This window comes from Panthera pardus, unplaced genomic scaffold, assembly GCF_024362965.1.
Source record: "Panthera pardus isolate Hobbes unplaced genomic scaffold, ASM2436296v1 HiC_scaffold_2, whole genome shotgun sequence".
Classification (NCBI taxonomy): Eukaryota; Metazoa; Chordata; class Mammalia; order Carnivora; family Felidae; genus Panthera; species Panthera pardus.
In genome coordinates this window covers 91,601,665-91,627,458 of record NW_026526765.1, presented here as the reverse complement: position 1 = coordinate 91,627,458, position 25,794 = coordinate 91,601,665, and the positions used below count along the sequence as shown (strand labels likewise).

Genomic DNA, 25,794 nt, shown 5'->3' with positions numbered 1-25,794 from the left:
CATTAACACTTAAATTGTATGTGAATCTGCTTTATAAAAAAGTAAACTTATTTTGAGATGTAAAAAAAAATAGTGCTAATAAAACCTCAACAAATGCAATGAAAAATAGGATCATGTTCTGCTATTTTTCTTACACATGGAAGTAGAGATCAAAACTCAGTAGAAAGGTCAGGAATGGACATTCAGTGAAAATAGCTCGTTAATAGCTTTTATTTCAAAAAGCTTCATCTTTAACATACAAGAGGAAAAAAGTATATCTTTTGAAACCAATAAGCCATTAGCTCAGGGTTCTGAACATTTTTTATATTCCGGACCCTTTTATTAGTCTGTTGAAGACTAGAAGCTCTTTTCAGAGTAATTCTGTTTAGTGTATAAAATGAAATATACAGAAACATAGTGTTATTATCAAAATATTTAAAAAATGGGTGATACATTAATATTATGTGCTTATCTATTAACACATTAAATAAGAGAGTTAGTGGTAGATCTACTGTAGTTTCATATTGGTAAAGATATAAATTTTTTTTTGGTTATGTGCAACAAGGACAATGTGGTATATAATTATCTGATTTCTATTAGTCACAAAGACATTGGTGCTGTTAATATTATGATCTGCTGTTTGCCTGCATTTGTAATTTATGGAGATTCTACATTTCAGGTAGCCCTTTTGGTTTTCTTATCAAAGGATACAGACACCCTGAACTCCATCCATCCATCCTTTCATGGTCCTGTACCCTTGGTTAAAAACTCCATGAAGTGCCTCAAAAGGTGGGACTGAGAACATCCTTATATTAATCTCTGTTGGAGCGTGTTCACGTTCTGTTAAACTGAAAACTATTCACAAAAGGAGAATCCACGAATAATTCTAATGGGAAAGGAAATGGCATTATTAAGTTACTGCCGAGGGGATGTGAAGCAATATTTATATACCAAGTAGTCACTTTATGGATGTTTAAAAAATTGTGTGTCTGCCTGAGTGTACCAGAGAAAATATAAAGTGAATTTTATATTGAACAAACCACCATGAATATCCTTGGGTTTCTTGGAGCTAAGAGCTGCAGTTCAATTTCTTGGCATTTTGTAGTTAGATAATAGTGCTGAGTATTTATAGGCTTCCTTATATAACTATAGTTCTATCCATTTTTCTTGTCAGAAGAGTTTATTTTCTGTCCCTGCTCCTGTTTTCCTTGAATTTTAGTATTGGATTTACGGACTTTGCTCTGGCTCTACTTCTTTTTATAGAACCATATTCCTCAAGTTCAATTTATTTTTAAGTTGGATACTTTATGTGTCCATTCCCTTTAGAGCTTTAAAAAGAATGTGTATTATTGACCAGATAAAGCTATTAAGGTAACTATTATGAAATTTATTTTTAGGTCCTCGGCCACCTTAATGGCTCTTTGGGGTCTAAGATATGCTCAGAGTAAAGTGCACCATAACCTGGGAGGAGCGTCTGTGGCTCTTATTTCTCATTCAACACCTGCTCAATCTGGAATAGGTGCAATCTGGCATTCTTTCTCTACCACCCACTGTAATTATTTAAGGGCCATTAATGGCTTGAGACTCCAAATTAAAAAGTCTTTTCTTAAGTACCCATTACCCTGACCAGCTCCTATTTTGGAAACATTCTTTTCCTTGCTCTCTCCATGTTTTTCTTTTCTTCCTACTTTTCTGATTACGCTTTTATTTCATTTTTTTGGTACCTTTGCAGATAGGATTTCTTTACCTGACTTAAATTCTATCTTTAGCAATCTTATACTTTTATACACTTTGACTCCCTCCTTCAGCAATCCCCGTTCAGTCTTACGACTTCACCATTTTCATGTGATCCCTGAATCTGAATCTTAATTACCAATGCTTCCCTGGGCTATCATCTACCTGCATTTTAATAACCAGCTTACCAAGATGTGTCAATTGTATCTACAATTCAGTATGCCTTCTGAAGGAAAGAGATCTGTTGTGCCCCTTTCAGTTTAAGGAGATTTCTTTGAAGATGAAATTGGAAACATATATGTGGCTCTTTGTCTTACATACTGCTGGAAGCCATCGCTTTCAAGTCTATGATTTGGTGGAAAACTGTGGCTGGGGTTGTGCCAGTTGTTGGCATCACTGCTCAACTTAGCTCCATTCTTTCTAGTAAAATCATTATTGTAATTATTTGAAACCCTTGGGATTTCAAGAAATCATGGAAAATTGTACATTTTGGCAAAATATCAAAATTCATATATGTTATTTCCTTTCTCCTACTTAAGAAAAGCACTTCTTTTCTTTTTTTAGAGTTTGAGAAACAGAGAGAGAGACAGAGACAGAGAGACAGAGAGAGACAGAGAGAGTGCGAGCAGGGGTCAGAGGAGAGAGAAAGAGAGAATCCCAAGCAGGTTCTGCACTGTTAGTGCAGAGCCCAATGCGGGGCTTAATCCCATGAGCTGTGAGATCATGACCTTAGCCGAAATCAAGAGTTGGATGCTTATCCAACCAAGCCACCCAAGTGCCCCAAAAGCATTTATTTCTGCTGTTTGGTGGATGTGATAGAGACCAGTGTAGTTTGTGCCTGAAATTTCTCCACTATGAAATAACCATTTCATCCTCACTTTGAAAATTCAAAACCAAAATTTCACCAAAGCACCGCATAATCCATGTTAACATGTGTAGAAGGTAATGAAGAGCTCACAAACTACATTTTAGACATGTTCAAACCATAAATTCATCAGATGACTTCTTTTTTAGAGGTTTCCTTATAGATTGTATTTTTTATTGTATGCACTTTATTTGGGTTCTTCCTTTTTTCTTTTCTTTTTCTTTTTAAATGTTTATATGGGGAGGAATAGTGATGTTTGGAAAGACTGATATTTTCAATCTGAGAAAAATACAATACTTTTCAATCATACCATTTTAAATTTTATGAGGATGAAATCAAGTTGGCCTTTTCCCAAACTCTCCTAAATCTCTGCAGGCTTCATCTTTTTTTGTCTTTGAAATAGGAAATATTAAAGTGAGTTTTAGCCTGGAGTATAAATGCAAGACTAAATTTTAATCCCTGGACATGTGCAGGTTAGCACATAATGGGAATGTTAGTATAATTTTAAAATCAAGAAGATGTTACTGGATGTTTCAGTAGTTATTTGCAACTAAGTACAAAGCTGTCAGGTAATGAGAATCTGATTTGATTTGTTAGAGGTATTTAGCAAATCCTAGAGGGTCTATTTGAGCATTTTGCAGATATTTTTTTCTATCTTTCCTTTATTAGATTATCACTTGAAGGTACAGCAGGTAAACTTTCAAAGTGTGAGATGTCTGTACAAAACTGTTGGGCAACATTTGGGAAAATATACCCAGAGGCATCTGATTGAAGATGAAACTTCCATGTCGGACACAGAAAATCCAATTCGGTTTTATCATTGAGTCAATTTTTTTGTGTTTATTTTTGCAAAGACTTCATCCTGCGGTAATGTTGGAATCGTTTCTTTCCTTGAGGGCTACTGATATACTTGCACAGTATTCTGTTCTGTTTTTTTTTTTTTTTTTAATTTATTTCACATCTTTTTAAAAAGAATGTGAGAAATTAAGTTACAATAATTAGCTATACTCAAGTATTTATAGTCATGGTCATTTCCATTTATATCTCTACATATTTACAGGTAGATTTTAAATGTTATATAACTTGGATTTAACATTATACAATTAATCCTAAATGTAAACGTTTTGTCAATCCATAGTTGATTTCTTTATTTTTTATTGTTCACAAAAGGCGACAGCTTGAGGCAAATTGTCCTTTTCCTATTAGATTTCTGGATTAATTCCTAATTTTATGTATTTCAAGGAAAGTAATCTTAAATTTATGTCAGGTAATGCTTTAAGAGACAAAAATCATTGCTAAAACATGGCATTTAAAGTTTCAAAACAGAGCAGTTTTATCTGGAATAAATCTAGGATTTAAGTTAATGATTTTTTTTTGCTTTTTTTTTATTTCTTGCTATATTTAAAAAATAAAAGTCTGTTTTGGTGTTTTAAAAATCTCTTGTGGTTGCACAAAAAGCTCATGAGATGGATTTTTAATATACGTTGTTTATATACATTAAATATTAGGGTCAACTGTTTTTTTTTTCTAAAAATTTTTTAATGCTTATTTATTTTTGAGAGATAGATCACGGGCAGGGGAGGGGCAGAGAGAGAGAGAAAGACACAGAATCCAAAGCAGGCTCTGGGCTCTGAGCCGTCAGCACACAGCCCGACATGGGGCTCGAACTCGCAAACCGCAAGATCATGACTGAGCCGAGGTTGGATGCTTAACGGACTGAGCCACCCAGGCGCCTGTAGGGTCAATTGGTATTGACCCTACATTTTCAGGGCCTAAAAGTTCAGTGATCATCCTACAAATCTCATCACATGATCACACAGCAATTGAAATAATTCACTAAAAATTAAGGTTCTAATGGACAAAGGGTTTATTTATCCTTGTGCACATTACCTTTCTTATGAATTCACCCTCCATTTGGTACCTACTATATATTCTTCTGGTCTCAGATTAAATGTCATTTCCTTAAACCCCCAAAACAGAACAGGCACCTCTGTCATAGCTTCCTTTACTTTTCAATCATAGCACTCATCATACTTTATATTTAGATATTATATAATTGTTGTTTTTTCTGCTACTAATCTGTATACTCCATGAAAGTAGGAACTGAATTTATTTTAATACCATTTTTCCAGCTCTAGAGGGTGGCTACTGTTGGATGTAATTTGGTGGATGAATTAATTCATTCACATATGTTTTCCATACCTTGTACAAAGTTATGTTAAAAGAAAAAAATCAATAAATATTTGTGGCCAGTTTATTTGATCACATGACTAAATGAATAGATGTACTATATTATAATGCTGGACTCTGGATTTTTCTTATTAAAATTAGTTGTGCATTAATTCTAATTTTCCCTATAGGTACCTCTTATTTTTAAAATTCTTTAGTTTATATCAGAATTTGTTTATATTTTGCTTTTGGATCTATGTCATACCTGGATATAGCAGAATAGGAATTTAGTGTTATATGGTATAACATCTATTTGATCATCTATGTAAGGCAAGAAAATACTGGAAGTTTTTATCCCACCACTGGTTTCTTCTAACCATTCACTAAAATACTTGATCAAATAGCAGTGATAGCTTACAATAACTGCAAAGAAAAAAATATAGATTAAGAAATGAAATTAGATGTTTGTGGGTCAAAAGTATGTGATGATGCCATTTTTTCAAAAATCAAAGCAACACCTATCTTAGGTTTGGTTGAATTAACAATATTTGTTTGTTAAAAATTATATTAATGCCACAGGATTTCCTAAGTTTATGTACTACTAATGCATGGTATGCAAGACATTATAGCTGACTTTTACACAAGTTGTTCTCAACTACATACAGTTAGTAACTAAAGATAGGTTAGTTGTGTGAGTATATAAAAAAATTCCAAAATGCACAAAATTATAAAAAAAAAAAAAGAAAAAAGATGGGATCACTGACATGGACTTTTCAAATAACTCAAATACCCTTGTGACATTTTATTTATTAATGCAATTATTTGTTTATTTACATTTACTGACCTACAATTCTACTAGGTACTCTATATACGCTATTAATTTAAATTTTTTTAATGTTTATTTATTTTTGAGAGAGACAGAGACAGAATGTGAGTGGGTTAGGGGCAGAGAGAGAGGGAGACACAGAATCGGAAGCAGGCTCCAGGCTCTGAGCTGTCAGCAAAGATCCCGACGTGGGACTTGAACTCACAAACCGTGAGATCATGACCTGAACCAAAGTCGGATGCTCAACCAACTGAGCCACCCAGGTGCCCCATATGCTATTAATTTTAATCTATCCATTAATATAAACCAAATGGTATTATTAACTTCATTTAAAGATGCAGAATCTGAGGCCCAGAAAGGGCAACTAATTTATCCAGACATTTAAATATAAAGAGGAAAAGCAGAGTTGATGCCCCAGTTGTATCTGAATGCAAAACCTGTACTCTTTCCTCTTACTCTTCGGATACTCCCCAAGGCCACTCCTCAAGTGCAAATGTTCTTAACGTGTAAACTGTAACGAACAGTGTTCCTTTCATCCTATGAGGAGCAGGATCAATCATGCTTAGGAATGCAGGCTCTGTAGCTGCCACGCTTGGGGGTAAGGCCAGGCTGTGCAGTTCACTAGCCATGTGAACATGAGAACGTACACAAACTATTCACTCAGTACGCTCTGTTTTCTCTGTAAAATGGAGCAGTGGTAAACAGAACCCACCACAAAGAGTGTTAAGAGGATTAAATAAAATAACATTTAAAGTACTTAAGACAGTCTTAGCACACAGTAAGTTAAAAGTCTCAATTAAAAACATTAGCATATGATCATTAGTTGGTGACAAAATATTAAGATTATAGCAGAGTGTTTAGTTATTTACAAAAGCAATAATGAAGTGTTGAGGATAGAAAAATAAATATCACATAATTTAATTATTTATAAAACGTTTTGGCAATTTTCACCACGTAAGCCTGGACTTATATAAGCACTTGGAAGCACTGCCATCAAAAGAAAGATACACATGTACATTTATATAGTACATGGTTGTGTATTTGTACATACTAGTTCATCTGTAATGAAGGCTAAAAAGAGTTACAAAGAAATGAAGATATCGAAATGTCAGTTCACAGTGTTTTTTTAAATATATTCACATGTATCATCATTTCTTGCCCTTATTAATTTATAGGTAGAATTCTTAAAGTAAAGCTATAGAATTATCTAGATTATTATATGTAATTAAAAAAAAAACTGGATGACCATGATATTTAGAAACATCCCTTTATCGTCAGTCGAAGATTTTAGCTTTCATTTTTAATAAAACTCTCTGAAACCATCCAAGTCCTAATACTTTCTGGCATAATAGTTTGGGGATGTTGCATTATAAGAGATCCCTTGGTAACTATCTTAATTTCCAGAAATAGTATCAGTGATGAAAATGAATTTGAGTGCCATTTCTGAAATTTAATCATGTCACATTTAAACACCCAGCAGGGAACTGTATATGGCTATTGTGGGCCACATAGTCCAATCAATGAAAATAATCCTGGTTATTTTTAGATTAGTTAACTAAAGTGCTATCACTTTCCATTGTGCTCACTTTAGTATAAACATCCCATTGTGTTAAATGTACACAGTAAAGCATATCTGTTCTTATAAGAATACATTTCTCTTGCCCGTTCATGATCATTTCCTTCCAAGCTGTGTAAGAAAATGGCTGAACACTTGAGCTTGTATCATTAGGAACAATAAGGGATATAAATTAGGACTTTATAATTAGAAGAATTGCCTGTCATACTGTAATAAATAGTATGAGCATATCTAAATGATTTTCACATATCATTCAAATGCAACTTCAATTAAAATTAAAGATAATCAAAATTAAATTCCCTGTAATAAATAAATGAAAAATAAAACTACAAACAACTGAGATCTGCCAAATTAAGTAATAAATTGAACAGTATCCAGAAATCTAAGCTGAAATATTTAAATCAAAAGTATTATTGCCCTAGCCTACCTATAAATATAATTTACAAATAATTATTGGAAAAATTTTAGGCAGATTTTTGTCCAGTATTAAAACTTTTGTTATCAGTATTTGAAATACTAAACTAATTGAAAATGTTTAATAGGTGATTGATTTGCGTAATAATTATTACTACATATTTGGGCATCATGTCATCATAGATAGGATTAGATATAAACATTACTTTTAAGTAAAAACACCTAGTAGCCATATTTATTAAAGACATACATTATAGTAAATAATTCATATAGATTTTAAATAATGGTTATTAAAGTAGTGTCTTAAACATTTTGGTTTAACTGTTTAACTGAAAATTTAAAAATATATTTTGGTTTTAAAAATGTAGTATATCACTAATATTCAAAATATTTCAGTGAGGGAGGTTCCGGAAGATGGCGGCGTAGGAGGACGCGGGGCTCACAGCGCGTCCTGCCGATCACTTAGATTCCACCTACACCTGCCTAAAGAACCCAGAAAACCGCCAGAGGATTAGCAGAAGGGAGTCTCCGGAGTCAAGCGCAGACTAGAGGCCCACGGAAGAGGGTAGGAAGGGCAGCGAGGCGGTGCGCGCTCCACGGACTGGCGGGAGGGAGCCGGGGCGGAGGGGCAGCTCGCCGGCTAAGCAGAGCCCCCGAGTCTGGCTGGCAAAAGCGGAGGGGCCGGACAGACTGTGTTCCGACAGCAAGCGCGACTTAGCGTCTGGGAGGTCATAAGTTAACAGCTCTGCTCGGAAAGCGGGAAGGCTGGAGGACAAAGGGAGGGAGAGCTGCTGAGCCCCCGGACGGCAGAGCTCAGCTTGGCGGGGAACAAAGGCGCCAGCGCCATCTCCCCCGCCCATCCCCCAGCCAAAATCCCAAAGGGAACCAGTTCCTGCCAGGGAACTTGCTCGCTCCGCGCAAACACCCAACTCTGTGCTTCTGCGGAGCCAAACCTCCGGCAGCGGATCTGACTCCCTCCCGCTGCCACAGGGCTCCTCCTGAAGCGGATCACCTAAGGAGAAGCGAGCTAAGCTTGCCCCTCCATCCCCCGTGCACCTTGCCTACCCACCCCAGCTAATACGCCAGATCCCCAGCAACACAAGCCTGGCAGTGTGCAAGTAGCCCAGAAAGGACACGCCACCCCACAGTGAATCCCGCGCCTAGGAGAGGGGAAGAGAAGGCACACACCAGTCTGACTGTGGCCCCAGCAGTGGGCTGGGGGCAGACATCAGGTCGGACTGCGGCCCCGCCCACTAACTCCAGTTATACACCACAGCACAGGGGAAGTGCACTGCAGGTCCTCACCACGCCAGGGACTCTCCAAAATGACCAAACGGAAGAATTCCCCTCAGAAGAATCTCCAGGAAATAACAACAGCTAATGAACTGATCAAAAAGGATTTAAATAATATAACAGAAAGTGAATTTAGAATAATAGTCATAAAATTAATCGCTGGGCTTGAAAACAGTATACAGGACAGCAGAGAATCTCTTGCCACAAAGATCGAGGGACTAAGGAACAGTCACGAGGAGTTGAAAAACGCTTTAAACGAATTGCAAAACAAAATGGAATCCACGATGGCTCGGCTTGAAGAGGCAGAGGAGAGAATAGGTGAACTAGAAGATAAAGTTATGGAGAAAGAGGAAGCTGAAAGAAAGAGAGATAAAAAAATCCAGGAGTATGAGGGGAAAATTAGAGAACTAAGTGATACACTAAAAAAAAATAATATACGCATAATTGGTATCCCAGAGGAGGAAGAGAGAGGGAAGGGTGCTGAAGGGGTACTTGAACAAATTATAGCTGAGAACTTCCCTGAACTGGGGAAGGAAAAAGACATTGAAATCCAAGAGGCACAGAGAACTCCCTTCAGACGTAACTTGAATCGATCTTCTGCACGACATATCATAGTGAAACTGGCAAAATACAAGGATAAAGAGAAAATTCTGAAAGCAGCAAGGGATAAACGTGCCCTCACATATAAAGGGAGACCTATAAGACTCGTGACTGATCTCTCCTTTGAAACTTGGCAGGCCAGAAAGGCTTGGCACGATATCTACAGTGTGCTAAACAGAAAAAATATGCAGCCGAGAATCCTTTATCCAGCAAGTCTGTCATTTAGAATAGAAGGAGAGATAAAGGTCTTCCCAAACAAACAAAAACTGAAGGAATTTGTCACCACGAAACCAGCCCTACAAGAGATCCTAAGGGGGATCCTGTGAGACAAAGTACCAGAGACATCACTACAAGCATAAAACATACAGACATCACAATGACTCTAAACCCATATCTTTCTATAATAACACTGAATGTAAATGGATTAAATGCGCCAACCAAAAGACATAGGGTATCAGAATGGATAAAAAAACAAGACCCATCTATTTGCTGTCTACAAGAGACTCATTTTAGATCTGAGGACACCTTTAGATTGAGAGTGAGGGGATGGAGAACTATTTATCATGCTACTGGAAGCCAAAAGAAAGCTGGAGTAGCCATACTTATATCAGACAAAGTAGACTTTAAATTAAAGGCTGTAACAAGAGATGAAGAAGGGCATTATATAATAATCACAGGGTCTATCCATCAGGAAGAGCTAACAATTATAAATGTCTATGCGCCGAATACCGGAGCCCCCAAATATATAAAACAATTACTCATAAACATAAGCAACTTTATTGATAATAATGTGGTAATTGCAGGGGACTTTAACACCCCACTTACAGAAATGGATAGATCATCTAGACACACAGTGAATAAAGAAACAAGGGCCCTGAATGATACATTGGATCAGATGGACTTGACAGATATATTTAGAACTCTGCATCCCAAAGCAACAGAATATACTTTCTTCTCGAGTGCACATGGAACATTCTCCAAGATAGATCATATACTGGGTCACAAAACAGCCCTTCATAAGTTTACAAGAATTGAAATTATACCATGCATACTTTCAGACCACAATGCTATGAAGCTTGAAATCAACCACAGGAAAAAGTCTGGAAAACCTCCAAAAGCATGGAGGTTAAAGAACACCCTACTAACGAATGAGTGGGTCAACCAGGCAATTAGAGAAGAAATTAAAACATATATGGAAACAAACGAAAATGAAAATACAACAATCCAAACGCTCTGGGATGCAGCAAAGGCAGTCCTGAGAGGAAAATACATTGCAATCCAGGCCTATCTCAAGAAACAAGAAAAATCCCAAGTACAAAATCTAACAGCACACCTAAAGGAAATAGAAGCAGAACAGCAAAGGCAGCCTAAACCCAGCAGAAGAAGAGAAATCATAAAGATCAGAGCAGAAATAAACAATATAGAATCTAAAAAAACTGTAGAGCAGATCAACGAAACCAAGAGTTGGTTTTTTGAAAAAATAAACAAAATTGACAAACCTCTAGCCAGGCTTCTCAAAAAGAAAAGGGAGATGACCCAAATAGATAAAATCATGAATGAAAATGGAATGATTACAACCAATCCCTCAGAGATACAAACAATTATCAGGGAATACTATGAAAAATTATATGCCAGCAAATTGGACAACCTGGAAGAAATGGACAAATTTCTAAACACCCACACTCTTCCAAAACTCAATCAGGAGGAAATAGAAAGCTTGAACAGACCCATAACCAGCGAAGAAATTGAATCGGTTATCAAAAATCTCCCAACAAATAAGAGTCCAGGACCAGATGGCTTCCCAGGGGAGTTCTACCAGACATTTAAAGCAGAGATAATACCTATCCTTCTCAAGCTATTCCAAGAAATAGAAAGGGAAGGAAAACTTCCAGACTCATTCTATGAAGCCAGTATTACTTTGATTCCTAAACCAGACAGAGACCCAGTAAAAAAAGAGAACTACAGGCCAATATCCCTGATGAATAGGGATGCAAAAATTCTTAATAAGATACTAGCAAATCGAATTCAACAGCATATAAAAAGAATTATTCACCATGATCAAGTGGGATTCACTCCTGGGATGCAGGGCTGGTTCAACATTCGCAAATCGATCAACGTGATACATCACATTGACAAAAAAAAAGAGAAGAACCATATGATCCTGTCAATCGATGCAGAAAAGGCCTTTGACAAAATCCAGCACCCTTTCTTAATAAAAACCCTTGAGAAAGTCGGGATAGAAGGAACATACTTAAAGATCATAAAGGCCATTTATGAAAAGCCCACAGCTAACATCATCCTCAACGGGGAAAAACTGAGAGCTTTTTCCCTGAGATCAGGAACACGACAGGGATGCCCACTGTCACCGCTGCTCTTTAATATAGTGCTGGAAGTTCTAGCATCAGCAATCAGACAACAAAAGGAAATCAAAGGCATCAAAATTGGCAAAGATGAAGTCAAGCTTTCGCTTTTTGCAGATGACATGATATTATACATGGAAAATCCAATAGACTCCACCAAAAGTCTGCTAGAACTGATACAGGAATTCAGCAAAGTTGCAGGATACAAAATCAATGTGCAGAAATCAGTTGCATTCTTATACACTAACAATGAAGCAACAGAAAGACAAATGAAGAAACTGATCCCATTCACAATTGCACCAAGAAGCATAAAATACCTAGGAATAAATCTAACCAAAGATGTAAAAGATCTGTATGCTGAAAACTATAGAAAGCTTATGCAGGTAATTGAAGAAGATATAAAGAAATGGAAAGACATTCCCTGCTCATGGATTGGAAGAATAAATATTGTCAAAATGTCAATACTACCCAAAGCTATCTACACATTCAATGCAATCCCAATCAAAATTGCACCAGCATTCTTCTCGAAACTAGAACAAGCAATCCTAAAATTCATATGGAACCACAAAAGGCCCCGAATAGCCAAAGTAATTTTGAAGAAGAAGACCAAAGCAGGAGGCATCACAATCCCAGACTTTAGCCTCTACTACAAAGCTGTCATCATCAAGACAGCATGGTATTGGCATAAAAACAGACACATAGACCAATGGAATAGAATAGAAACCCCAGAACTAGACCCACAAACGTATGGCCAACTCATCTTTGACAAAGCAGGAAAGAACATCCAATGGAAAAAAGACAGTCTCTTTAACAAATGGTGCTGGGAGAACTGGACAGCAACATGCAGAAGGTTGAAACTAGACCACTTTCTCACACCATTCACAAAAATAAACTCAAAATGGATAAAGGACCTGAATGTGAGACAGGAAACCATCAAAACCTTAGAGGAGAAAGCAGGAAAAGACCTCTCTGACCTCAGCCGTAGCAATCTCTTACTCGGCACATCCCCAAAGGCAAGGGAATTAAAAGCAAAAGTGAATTACTGGGACCTTATGAAGATAAAAAGCTTCTGCACAGCAAAGGAAACAACCAACAAAACTAAAAGGCAACCAACGGAATGGGAAAAGATATTTGCAAATGACACATCGGACAAAGGGCTAGTATCCAAAATCTATAAAGAGCTCATCAAACTCCACACCCGAAAAACAAATAACCCAGTGAAGAAATGGGCAGAAAACATGAATAGACACTTCTCTAAAGAAGACATCCGGATGGCCAACAGGCACATGAAAAGATGTTCAACGTCGCTCCTTATCAGGGAAATACAAATCAAAACCACACTCAGATACCACCTCACGCCAGTCAGAGTGGCCAAAATGAAGAAATCAGGAGACTATAGATGCTGGAGAGGATGTGGAGAAACAGGAACCCTCTTGCACTGTTGGTGGGAATGCAAATTGGTACAGCCGCTCTGGAAAGCAGTGTGGAGGTTCCTCAGAAAATTAAAAATAGACCTACCCTATGACCCAGCAATAGCACTGCTAGGAATTTATCCAAGGGATACAGGAGTACTGATGCATAGGGGCACCTGTACCCCAATGTTTATAGCGGCACTCTCAACAATAGCCAAATTGTGGAAAGAGCCTAAATGTCCATCAACTGATGAATGGATAAAGAAATTGTGGTTTATATACACAATGGAATACTACGTGGCAATGAGAAAAAATGAAATATGGCCTTTTGTAGCAACATGGATGGAACCGGAGAGTGTGATGCTAAGTGAAATAAGCCATACAGAGAAAGACAGATACCATATGGTTTCACTCTTATGTGGATCCTGAGAAACATAACAGAAACCCATGGGGGAGGGGAAGGAAAAAAAAAAAAAAAAAAAAGAGGTTAGAGTGGGAGAGAGCCAAAGCATTAGAGACTGTTAAAAACTGAGAACAAACTGAGGGTTGATGGGGGGGGGGGGGGAGGGAGGGCAGGGTGGGTGATGGGTATTGAGGAGGGCAACTTTTGGGATGAGCACTGGGTGTTGTATGGAAACCAATTTGACAGTAAATTTCATATATTAAAAAAAAAAAAATATTTCAGTGAATTCCACTAGCAAAGGTAATCTTAATAAATTTCCTAATATTTAAGGGTGAGTAAAACTGAAGGAAAGGCAGAGTAAGGTTAAGATCTGAGAAAAGCAAATCTTTTTGATGATAAGTACACAGATACTGAGATCAGTCTGTCGACACCATTCATTTATTTATTTTTTTTTTAATTTTTTTTTTTAACATTTTATTTATTTTTGAGACAGGAAGAGACAGAGCATGAACAGGGGAGGGTCAGAGAGAGGGAGACACAGAATCTGAAACAGGCTCCAGGCTCTGAGCTGTCAGCACAGAGCCCGACGCCAGGCTCGAACTCACGAACCTTGAGATCATGACCTGAGCTGAAGTCGGCCGCTTAACCGACTGAGCCACCCAGGCGCCCCTGTCAACACCATTTAAATAATTATATCCAAAATTACCACTTTTACATTTTCAAGCATTACTACTGGTAGTAGTTAGATCACAGCACTAATAAATGTTTACTGATATTAGAAATGGATAAGAAATAAATAAGTAATCTAAGATAAAATTATCAAGATGTCTGCAAGCAGAATTGTCTAAATAGAGGAACAGAGTGCCTGTTTACTTGTCTAATTTAAAAGCCATTTGCATAATCCTACTGCAAAATAGAGTTATAAAAGATTTTATCAAATCAAAGGAAAACACCTTGTAGTATCATTTACTGAGTACCAATTAATATACCAAATTATATTTCATTACACTGGCAAAAACAGCTTTAGAATACTGCTCCAAAAATGAGAAGTAGACAAAAAAATAACTTGGTAGTTATGGTAGTTGAGGGCAATGAAAAATCAGATACTATCCCTATACTTAAAGAACTCAGAATGCAAGGTTCATTCATTCATTCAGCAAATGTCTATTGAGCGCTTACTGTTTGCTAGTACTCTGGCAACTGTGATTATAACAGAACAATTTCTCTCTCATGGAGGATATACGCCACTGGAAGAATTTTCAATAAACAATATATAAAAGTACAAATATGATATGTTAATGATCAATGCTAAGGAGAAAAACTGTAAGAGGGAAAGGGGTGGGTGTGTTTTGGTGTGTTGAGATAGGGAGGTAGAAAGACTGAGAAAAGCCTCACTGAGAGGATGCCTTTATGCCAAGACCCAAAGGAAGTATGGAGTATTCATAACATCATAACAGAATATTACAGAAAAGGGGAGATGGGAAAGGAAATGCTGTGGGGCCGGGATGTGCCAGGTGTGTGCCTGGAACAGCCAGGAGGCCAGTGGGGCTGGAAGAGCACATGAAAAAGTGAGAGTCCCACGAGATGTGGTCACAGAGGTGAGCAAATAGGGCAGAGATACAGGCAGGGCCTATTGACCTCAGGAAACAGGGAGACTGTAATTTTTTCTCTGTGTGAGATGAGAAGTTGGTGGAAGATTTTGAGCTGCTAGGTGATGCACGTTGACTTTTGCTTTAACAGGCTACCTCTGGCAGTGGAGTTAAGAACAGACAATGTTAAGAAGCACATGCAGAAGGAAGGAAGGAACTCTCCCTAGCAAAATGGTCTAGTGGGAACCTTTTACATCTTTGAAAAATTATTTTTCTGTCACCTCCCTTGCCTTACAATTCTCTTCCCATAAGTAACAACAAATTCCTCCTGGAAGGAGGGAGAGAGAGAAAGAGAGACAGTGTGTGTGCGGGCATTTCCTAGGATGCTCAGCATGGATTCAGATTCACCTCTTTCCCTTCTCCTTTTTCTTTTCCATACTCTTTCTAAAGTCTGTCAGCTAGCTTCTGCTGCTCTTTACCATTTCATCTGTTTCCATCTCATGTTTCCATTTATTTATATTTCCATTTGTGAAATGAGAGGGGTAGAGAAATGGGGTGAGAGGAAGAAGCAGCAGAATGCATGGTAAGTCCAGGTTTTTGTTCCCTTATGTAGTGCTCTCTCATTAAACAGTCATTTAAGCATAATTATTCTTTTCAGATCACAAAGGTATCATAAGCCTTATAAATTCAAAATATACTGAAGAATAAAGATGAAGACACGACTCAACTATAATATGATAAATATCAAGTTACTTATTTCCTTTGTAGGGAAGTTCTGTGCATGGTTTTGATGGATTTTTTTTCCTTCTGTTGTGTTTAATTTTAGTGAATTGAAAGACATCACAAACTAAGGATAAAAAATATTTTCCTTTCATGTTTATTGTAAATATATCCCCAGTTTATTATTCGTGTTTATAGTTTACTATTTTTGTACAGATTTTTTTAGTCATTTCTGGTCTTCTGCAATGTCTTTAATTATTTATTACTTGGGAGGGTATTGAGAATGATTTCGTCTTAAAATATAGCAGAACTTAATTAATCCATCAGTAGATATAAGAAAGTAGTGGAAGGAGTGATGTAATATGAGTGCAGATACCCAAGAGGAGAGTGAAGGGGGTTTGGATTTGAATATAAGCATGCCAGCATTTCAATACTGTTGTCCTCTGTCCCACCCAGCAGTTAGTCTCCATCATTCCCCCTTTCCTCTTCCTCCTGAAATATCTGCAGAAACAAATGGCTTCTCTGCCATAACTGTAGGCATAAGCCGACCAATGGTACCCCTGAGGTACATGACAGAAGGCTCATAAGAAAGTTTATAAATCTAATTCCAGAGTGGAAGTTGGGAACATTGATTATAATCTCTGTACTGTCAATTCCCAAGATCCTAATCTCGATCATCTTAGGGCTGGCACTGCCTGGAACCTGCAGGTGTTTCTGTGTGCCCTGTAGTGAGTGAATACAGTACGTTCTCAATGTGTACTACTACATCATCTTTGGGGAAGAATGCACCTTTTTACTCTGGATTTTCTAAAAATTCTAAGAAGCCACACTAAAAAGCAGAGCCATATTCCTATAAACCTAAACAGTAGGGAGATTAACAATCTTTATTTTTATTCTAAACGCTTACAAATCAATACAATAAAAACAAATACACCAATAAGAAAATATTTTATTTATTTTTTATGTTTACTTATTTATTTTGAGAGAGAGAGTGTGCGTGTGAGAGGGGGAGGGTCAGAGAGAGAGGGGGAGGAAGAATCCCAAGCAGGCTCTATGCTGTCAGTGCAGAGCCTGATGTGGGGCTCAAATTCATGAGCTGTGAGAACATGACCTGAACTGAAATCAAGAGTCAGACACTTAACAGACAGCCATCCAGGCACCCCAATAAGAACATGTTTTGGAGTGTATCCTAAGTGACTCTTTTTTATCTTTTTTGTTAGGGCACAGAGATGAATAGAGGAAATGTAGAATGTCAGAGCATATGATGGGTTAGAAAATCACTACTGCATTTGTGTTCAAAGAGAGGCCTGAGTTTAAATATAAAGATTGTATAGGGGCACATGGGTGGCTCATTCATTTGAGTATCTGACTTTGGCTTAGGCCATGATCTCAGAGCTCGTGAGTTCGAGCTCTGCATTGGGCTCTGTGCTGACAACTTAGAGCCTGAAATCTTTGGATTTTGTGTTTCTCTCTCTGCCCTCCCCACCATGCCCCACTTGTACTCTGTCTCTCTGTCTCTCCCTCAAAAATAAATAAACATTAAAAAATTTTAAAAATACTATATAGATATAAAACTAAATCAAAGAAATCAAAGAATTTTATTAAACATAATAGCAAACACTGATTGGAAGACACTAGATAACAAACTGATGGCAATTAAGTTCAAAGTCTATTTCAAAATGTCTTTCCATCATCAATCAAGTTTCTTTCTTTTCAAGGGTATTTTTAGATGTGTTGACCTCAGTAAAATCTATGATGGAGGGATAAAATAGGCTTTAGTCATCTAGTTCAAAATAGGCTTTAGTCATCAGTTACAACATCTAGTTCACATCCAGGTCTCCTCCCATTTTCAATCTATAGGCAACAGACTGTCCAATTGCTCCTTGACTAGCACAGGAGGGCAAGGGCATACACACACACACACACACACACACACACACACACACACACACACAAACACACACACACACACAACTTCAAGACCTAGGGCTTTTCTCCCAGGGTGCCTGCAAATTCAGTTATCACTTCTTCAGGTCAGTCAGAAAGCTGGTGCATGACTACCTCAGAGAGACACTCATTGCTGGGCATTGTTCCCATAACATGTCCCCTATATCGTTCTCCTTTTAGGAAAATGGAAGGTCCCATCTCCCTATTTGTTCCCCTGGCCAGGCCTTCTATGTGTCAGAGGAGGTCTTATTCTGCCTGGACATGTTCTTAGCCAGGCATTGTTTTAAGCTCTCCCAATGTTCTAGTACTGTCTGGAAGGTGCTTCATTACAGCACCAACTCTCTGTTTTTGCTGCATGAAAATCAAATAGGCATTGACATTAACTTTTTGTTCTTCATCAAAGTAGTGAAGTGTTCATTTACAGATACATGGTGGTGGGGGGGCGCTTTTTAGTACAACTTCCAGTGCTGATTTGGCAGCCACCTGTAAGTCTCATGAACCAAAAGAAAAAAGGATACAGGAACTGAATCTGGCCAGGCCAACGACCAATTGAATCTGAATTAAGTTAACTTACAGAATGGTCAGTTAAATGCTTTATAGAAGGTAGCTAGGTTAGTTGACTGGGTGGCCACTACTCTATTTAGTTGTATGACCAACCTGCTTGCTCAGGCTGTCCTTTCCTTCCACTCTTTGATGGCTGAAGGTTCCTGTGTTGATTCACAATTACCATCTTCCCCAATTATTTTTAAGCTTAGAAAAATTTTGCCCAAATGTATTTCTTTTATATTCAGAATTCCATCACTTAATCAAGTTTTTCAGGACGAGGATTATGAGTATTCATAGATCATTTTGTTTATATACATAACTCAAATAAGTTCTTCAATAATTCTCCATGTTTTATTTTATAAAGTATCCTTGTCAAAGAGAAGAGAGGAAAAATGACATGTAAAATTGTTACTCTAAAAAGGAAGGAGTGTATGAGTGTGTGTGTGTGTGGGTGTATGTGTGCATATGTTCATGTGTAAGAGAGATGGAAGGTGTAGTGTGTTTTCATGTTTATTTCTTTCAACTCTGTCTGAAGAGATGTCTTGATTTAGAGGAAAAGACACTGAACTAGGAATCCCAAGCCAAAATTCTACATTCCTTCTAGTCCTGTTTTCGTCACTATCTGAGAGAGCCTGGGCAAACCACATCCCTATGTGTCTCAGTTTCTGCCTCTGAATTCTCATCTCCATCAGCCTTCTGATTTGTATAATGTGATACTCTAATAGTATAATATACATCAAAGCAGTAGCACTATGGAGTTTCTGTAAGGGTCCAACAATGATTAAGTGATATCATTATTGTTCTCATTAGCAGGTATTTGTGCCCGATTCTGGTTTAATCACAATGACTATTATCTTGTTACCATCTTTTCCTAGTTTTTGTTTCTTTGGCGGAAAAACGGCCACTTTGTGCTTCTTTGTGAACACTTCAAGAAAATCACTGTCCTATCATTTGATCCATCATCACAAGACCCTACTCTCTTAGGCTTCCAAAAAGGCAAATAACCAGTATGTAAAATTCTTACTAATGTGTATGCCAGCTCAACACAAATCCTTTTATTTGTGATAGAGGCTATCAGGTTAGAGCACCCCGAATTTACTGTCTGAAGTAAATTTACTGCCTGAAGTGACCACTCTGGTGGAAATTCAGGTCATACACATACTCAAAGGCCAAAATGGGATTCATAAAAGAGATGCACTTGGATCTCTGCAGAACTGTTGCCTTCCTTTCGGACCACAAAGTGTCAAGTTCTATGCCTAGCATGCACTGAGACCAATCCTGGGGAAGATACGTGTATTAGCAACATTAACAATAACAAATACAAAATGTGCCATTTCAATAAGTTAGGAACTCTGGAAGCAAATGATACTGATTTTGACCCAGATTCCATAATAAATGGAGGCTATGCAAACAACAAGGAAAATGTATACATATATGCATACTTACTGTATTGACAATTTCTTCCCATGAATTCACCTGGGCACTCACAGGAATAGTTAGCAACAAGGTCTGTACATATTCCACCATTTTTGCATGGCTCTGCTTCACATTCATTTATGTCTGAGGAAAAGAGAAAGAATAGAGAAAATGAGAATTATTGGTGGAAAAAAACGATTAATTATTGGAAGGATTTAGGCCTTTCAGATAAAACAAAATCTAAGTAATGTTATTACTTTTGTGTGTTTGTGAGTGTGTGTCTATGTGTTGAGTCAATCATAGAAACAGTGCTCAAAATCAACAACTGATTAATAATCAAGTTCAAATGAAATTGGTAATCCCAACGAAAGACCAGCAGAACCAGACCATTCTCCAATCCTGAAAATAAATATGAATAGTTTGGGGAAATATTCAGTGTATCCTTAGAATTAAATCGAGCAAATTAACCCTGATAGAGAGATGAATTGGTATCACTTACAAGATCTAGAAACCTTCCCTGCAGCAACAACTGCCAATTAACACTGTCTCATTTCATCTTAATTCATTAAAATTCTAACTGACAGAGATGTTTTAGTTTCTAAATAGTTCGCCTTTGATGAATGCGATGAGAAGCAAATTAGAGTTAATAGCTAAAGCTCGTTACATTAAGCAAAGTATAATAAATGTAAATGATGATCTCTTCCTAATCTCATTCAGGGGTTTCTAAAATTAGGATGACTAAAGGGACTTATACCTTTGATATACCATTATTATACCTGATGCAAAATCATGAAATATAAAACATTCAGCAAATTATACTAATTTCCATGCTAATTTTGGACAACAGATACAACGAATATGATTTTAAATGAAACAAGAAATAATGACTAATTCAGTCAAATATCTATCAGTGATAACTTACACATCATTCCCTCTAAGCACGGCACCAGGCTAGGTTCTGTGGGAATTGGAAAGTAGTTGGAGAACATGCAACCACTCCCCATTGCTTTCTCTTTCTATCATCTACTCCTGATGAACTCCTTCTCTGCCCTTGTTCCCACAGCTCCTTACAGACCTGAATGGGGTTGCCTAGAAATTGTCTATTTATGTGCCTTTCACCCTCTCACCCAGTCAAACTGCCAGTTCTACAGATGTAGACCCTGTCCTGCACTGTTCGTTGTATCTCTGTGAATGCCACACATTATCTGGGAGACCACTGGTACCCCAAAATGTTTCTTGATAAAATTTCTAACAAAGGATTAGAAATAGTGGCCCAGACAATTCAAGCAAATTGTTTCAGATGTGTAATGTATCTTTTGGTACACTACAATGTACCAAAATGTATTTATTTTTAGGATCTGGGTTTCTACAGTGCTTAAAGCAATATGATCATAAATTACCCTCTCAAGACTGAACAAGAACAACATACCAGAATAGAAAACCTCTATTTTGCCTTTTCTTTTTAACTTCTTTTTTCTAAACAATGTCTCCTCTTAGTATCAGTGTTGGTTATGCTCTCATTTTAAGTTTACTGTAAAGTTAGGCCTAAAATTCCTTAGGCAGGTGATGACTTTCTCTGAAAAAGACATCCTTTTTGGTTTCTGGTTAACTGTGAAAGTTTGAGAGTAGAGACAGTTCTTAACTGTGTTCAAAGAATCTAGATAATATGAGTAGTTTATGACATCAAATAATAGGATAAAATCAGAATCTGATAATCTTTAAAAATAGTTGTGTGCCATAAAATATAACAACCTCCCTAATATTTGAAAATAAACTCTCCAGAGGAGGAAAGGAAGGAAGGAGAGAAGAGGGGGAAGGAGGAGGGGAAGAAAGGAGGAAGGGAGGAAAGACAGGAAGGGAGAAAGCAGGGAGGAGAGGAAGGGGGGGGTTGCCATTTATTCCTTATCTGATGGAATATTTAACTTTTTTATAGTCTTACTGAAAATTTCACATAGTCTTGATTTGTATTGGACTAACATGAAAAACATTTTCATTACATCTTGAAAGAAGCACAGAAATCACTGTGCTATTTATTTTATTGTTAGCTCAATGTAAGGCAATTGCAGCATCTGGCTACTTGGGAACATGCCTACTATGTCTCACCTTGCATCACATTGACTACATTTTTTTTTAAAGATGAGAATATGTCAATGGCTAATAAGAAATTAAATCTTCATGTTGGAGAATGAATTGCCTTATTTTATAAAGTCAGATATAACAAGTTATTCTTTTATTTACTTACAGGGAAGAAACTGAGTATTGATGTCTGAAGACCACATAAGGGAAATATAATTTGATCTTGAAGGAAAGGTTTAATTAAGATTAAAGACAGAAAGGGGATGGTAATGTATTTCCAAAAAGGAAACCAGAATGAGTCACAACTTTGAAGAGAAACGTTCATGGTATGATGGTGTATTCAGGAACATGAATAGCCAGCCTGTCTGGAGCATAGAGTGCAAAGGCGGGTGCTGGGGCCCTAAATTTGAAGATGTAGACAGGGGACAGATTATGATGAACTGTGAGTGCCAGTAGAGAGAAATGGCCTTCATCTTTTGGCACTAAAGACTTGGAGCTGGGTGGGAGGGTATCCTCTGTTCCCTTGTACTTCAGATAGACCTAGTGAAGCCAAATTTGGGATGGAATTCAGAAATGAAAGAAGGCAAGCAGAGTAGAGAGACCCACACAGGATTTCATGCTAATAGGTACAACCTCTATTTTAATTATCAGGTAAGAGGCACTAAGCATTTTGTCATTTTAATGTTGAACTATCCATCATGAGTAAAATCAAACCCATCTCTTGCTGCTTTAAGATGTTAATAGAAGAAAGTTTTCATAGTCAATGACGTTGAGAACTACGAAGAATCATTTTATATGCCTGTAAGGATATGCAGGCACTATTGTTCTTGGCTTCCTTACTTCTTCCAAGTATTTAAACAATAAAAAATACTTAATACATGTGAAAGGTGAATCGAATGGAGACACATCAACGTTTGAACCTGCTAGCTATTTGATCATCAGGCCAGATTTACAACCATCAACAAAGAAAATTATAATTAAGAATATTGGACTCTGAAATAAACAGTAGTTACACTTTTATCCAGAGGTTAACATTACGTGGAATAAACTGGAACTGCATTTGCTGAAGTGAAAAACCATACACAGTTTTTTAAAAAATTTTTTTTAATGTTTATTTATTTTTGAGAGAGAGAGACAGAGTGCAAGCAGGGGAGGAGCAGAGAGAGAGGGAGACACAGAATCTGAAGCAGGCTCCAGGCTCTGAGCCATCAGCACAGAGCCCGATGTGGGGCTGGAGACCACAAATCATGGGATCATGGCCTAAGTGAAGTTGGATGCTTAACTGAGTGAGAAACCTGGGCACCCCTCTCCATACCCAATTTTTGATACAGAGTGACCTTTTATTATTGGTCCATTTTTTAATTTTTTAAGCTAAAAAACTACCTTAAATCTATTATTTGTAAAAATACAAATGTTACATTAAAGGGGTTACGTACTTTAATACAGTAGGCAAAAAAGTAAGACATTTCTGTGTAGGTACATATCTAATATCATGGAGACTCAGATAACATATGCAAATTACATGGAAGCATTTATATATTAGTATAATGCAGGAGTTCTTTTAGCGGTGAAGGCTATTTGCTCTGTGATTAACACTGCAAGCAATCTAAACGGAAACAGACCTCAATTTGAATAAATCATGTTTAATTAAAGACTAGATACAAATGTTCACAGAATATAATGTAATGAAATGAAAATTAAACATCTTTGTGATAAATCATATACATTTCTCTTTGTCATAGATCAAGACATTATCATTTCCAGAAAAAAAAAAATCCTCATCTATTCCAAATGTAGTGAAATATACTACACTCTTTTATAACTAAGAAAAATTTGACACAGCAGTCCCATACAAAATAGGAATTTCCATATTTGGCCATATTTATAGTTCATTTATAATATTAATAGCTATCATTTTCTGAGGTTTTTATTTCTATGACTGCTTCATGGGAACTGTTTTAAAAAAATAGCCTCATTCAGAATTGGATTTTATAATAAGACACCCAGCTGAGTTCTGATCCCTCATCCTGAAAGCCTAAAACTGCTGCCTACCATCTCCTCTGGCTGAGGACAATAAGAGCTGAACATGGATTTCCAGACGTAAACTCGTGATGCTATTGTGTGTGCATGCTGGAATTAAAAAGCAAGGTAAAGGAAGAAAGGAGAAGAAGACATGAGGGAATAGATAACTGGTCACAATAGAAAGCATTTCTTTGAACACAAAGAAGTACTCTAGAAGGATTCCCAGGCCCTTTGCTCTAATTACACAAATTCATTCCTAAGATACACCTAACTGACTCTATCATCATTATGTTGCACTTAGCCCATTTTCATGCAGGCATGTAAAGGTGTGTTGGTAGACAAGCCACTTTGGCTTAGGTTTTTGCTAATAGAAAAAATGCCAACCTATACACACTTTGGAGATTTCACTGTGAGAATCTTCTTCCAGTAACTGACAAATGCATATATTCATAAGATCAGTCTGAGTACTCGTGACCTTACACACATCTGCATCCTGAGAAGTATTCAGTTACTCCTAGCCTTTTTCTCTGGATGTTTTTCAGACCCGTCATTGTGCAAACTATAGTCCCAAAACCCATGATATTGACTTTGGAGTGGTAGGTAAGTTATCAAAGAATTTTTGAGAATCAAGATTTTATTTGTTAGTTCATTTATTTGAGACTTCAAAAAACAATGGCTTCTCTGGGCATAATTTCTTGTCACAGAAACCATGTTGCTTCTTTTCAGGTAATTATATTTAAATATTCAGTAATTCTATTCTTCATAATAGACTCAACCAGCTGGCCAAAAATGAAATGGAGATTTCTGGAGTCTAGTTCCCTTGAACTTCCTCTGGAGACTTTTAAAATTACTTGATTAACCAACTAATTAATTAATTAGTTCCAAATTTTCTCACATTTTTAATACATAGATTAAGAGAGATAACAGGTAGCACTCCAGGGCCATCAGTGTTCCAGTTCATCCTTGAGTTTACCCAGAATCCTCAGGTAGATGCCATCTGGCCCCAGTAGTGCCGCTGCATTTACTTGCCAACATGGCTTAGAATGTTGTGAATACTGACCACCATTTAGATCAGGACAACCAATCCTTCTCAGGATGAGATCCATCTAACCTCTTGAATGGAGACAAAGATAACTTAATTGAATCATTAAATTATCTCCTTTTCATCTCTATGTATATCCAGACCCATGATCGTCAAAAAGGAACAATTAAATTTCAGGCTGAGCATCCTTGTTTTCATATATTAAAAGGGCACCATGATAAAGCCCTTATTTTTTTCTTTGCAGAGACAGAAAGCCCTTGGGCTGTCTCTTCTCCTGCAATGTTGTTACTGACTGTTAATTAGCCAGCAGAGCCTATTTTCAAGAGCCTGCTATTTTTGATCCTAACAACCCCTCTTCCCTGGGCCCCCCATTAGCTATCAAATAATTTTCGTACCTCTTATGAGTGGCTGACTTTTAAAATTTGACCTTTATTTGTTTTTCTTATCTAAAGCTTATGGCTTTGCAATTTCTCTTTTAAGTCTAAATAAATTACGATGAAAATCTAGAAATTCCGTTCTCCCACTCAGATATTGAATTAAATTATCATGATCAGAATTATCTACAAAATTTCCCACTCCTTTCTGGGACTAGATCTGTATATTTTTATGTGCTTGAGCTCCCTTTGGATTTTGCCTTCTGCTATTTCAATAGTAATTCATTTTAAAGTAGCAAGTTAAAAACTGAATTCTTTAATCAGAACATATCACAAATCTTTTTATAATAACATATTTATAGCTTTCACTTACCAAGACAAGAGTATAAAAAAAACAACAACAAGCAAACCCAAATCATACTCAAATCATA

At 37.0% G+C, this 25,794-nt stretch overlaps 1 protein-coding gene across 2 annotated transcripts in view; it reads right to left on the bottom strand.

Moving 5' to 3' along the window:
* The window catches only part of EDIL3 (EGF like repeats and discoidin domains 3), a 416,155-nt gene that overhangs the window by 167,273 nt on the left and 223,088 nt on the right, over nt 1-25,794 (bottom strand). For both annotated transcript variants that reach the window (XM_019462837.2, XM_019462838.2), the window contains one exon: nt 19,880-19,993. In XM_019462837.2, coding sequence (XP_019318382.1) covers nt 19,880-19,993 — 114 coding nt within the window. The remainder of the gene's footprint in view (nt 1-19,879; nt 19,994-25,794) is intronic.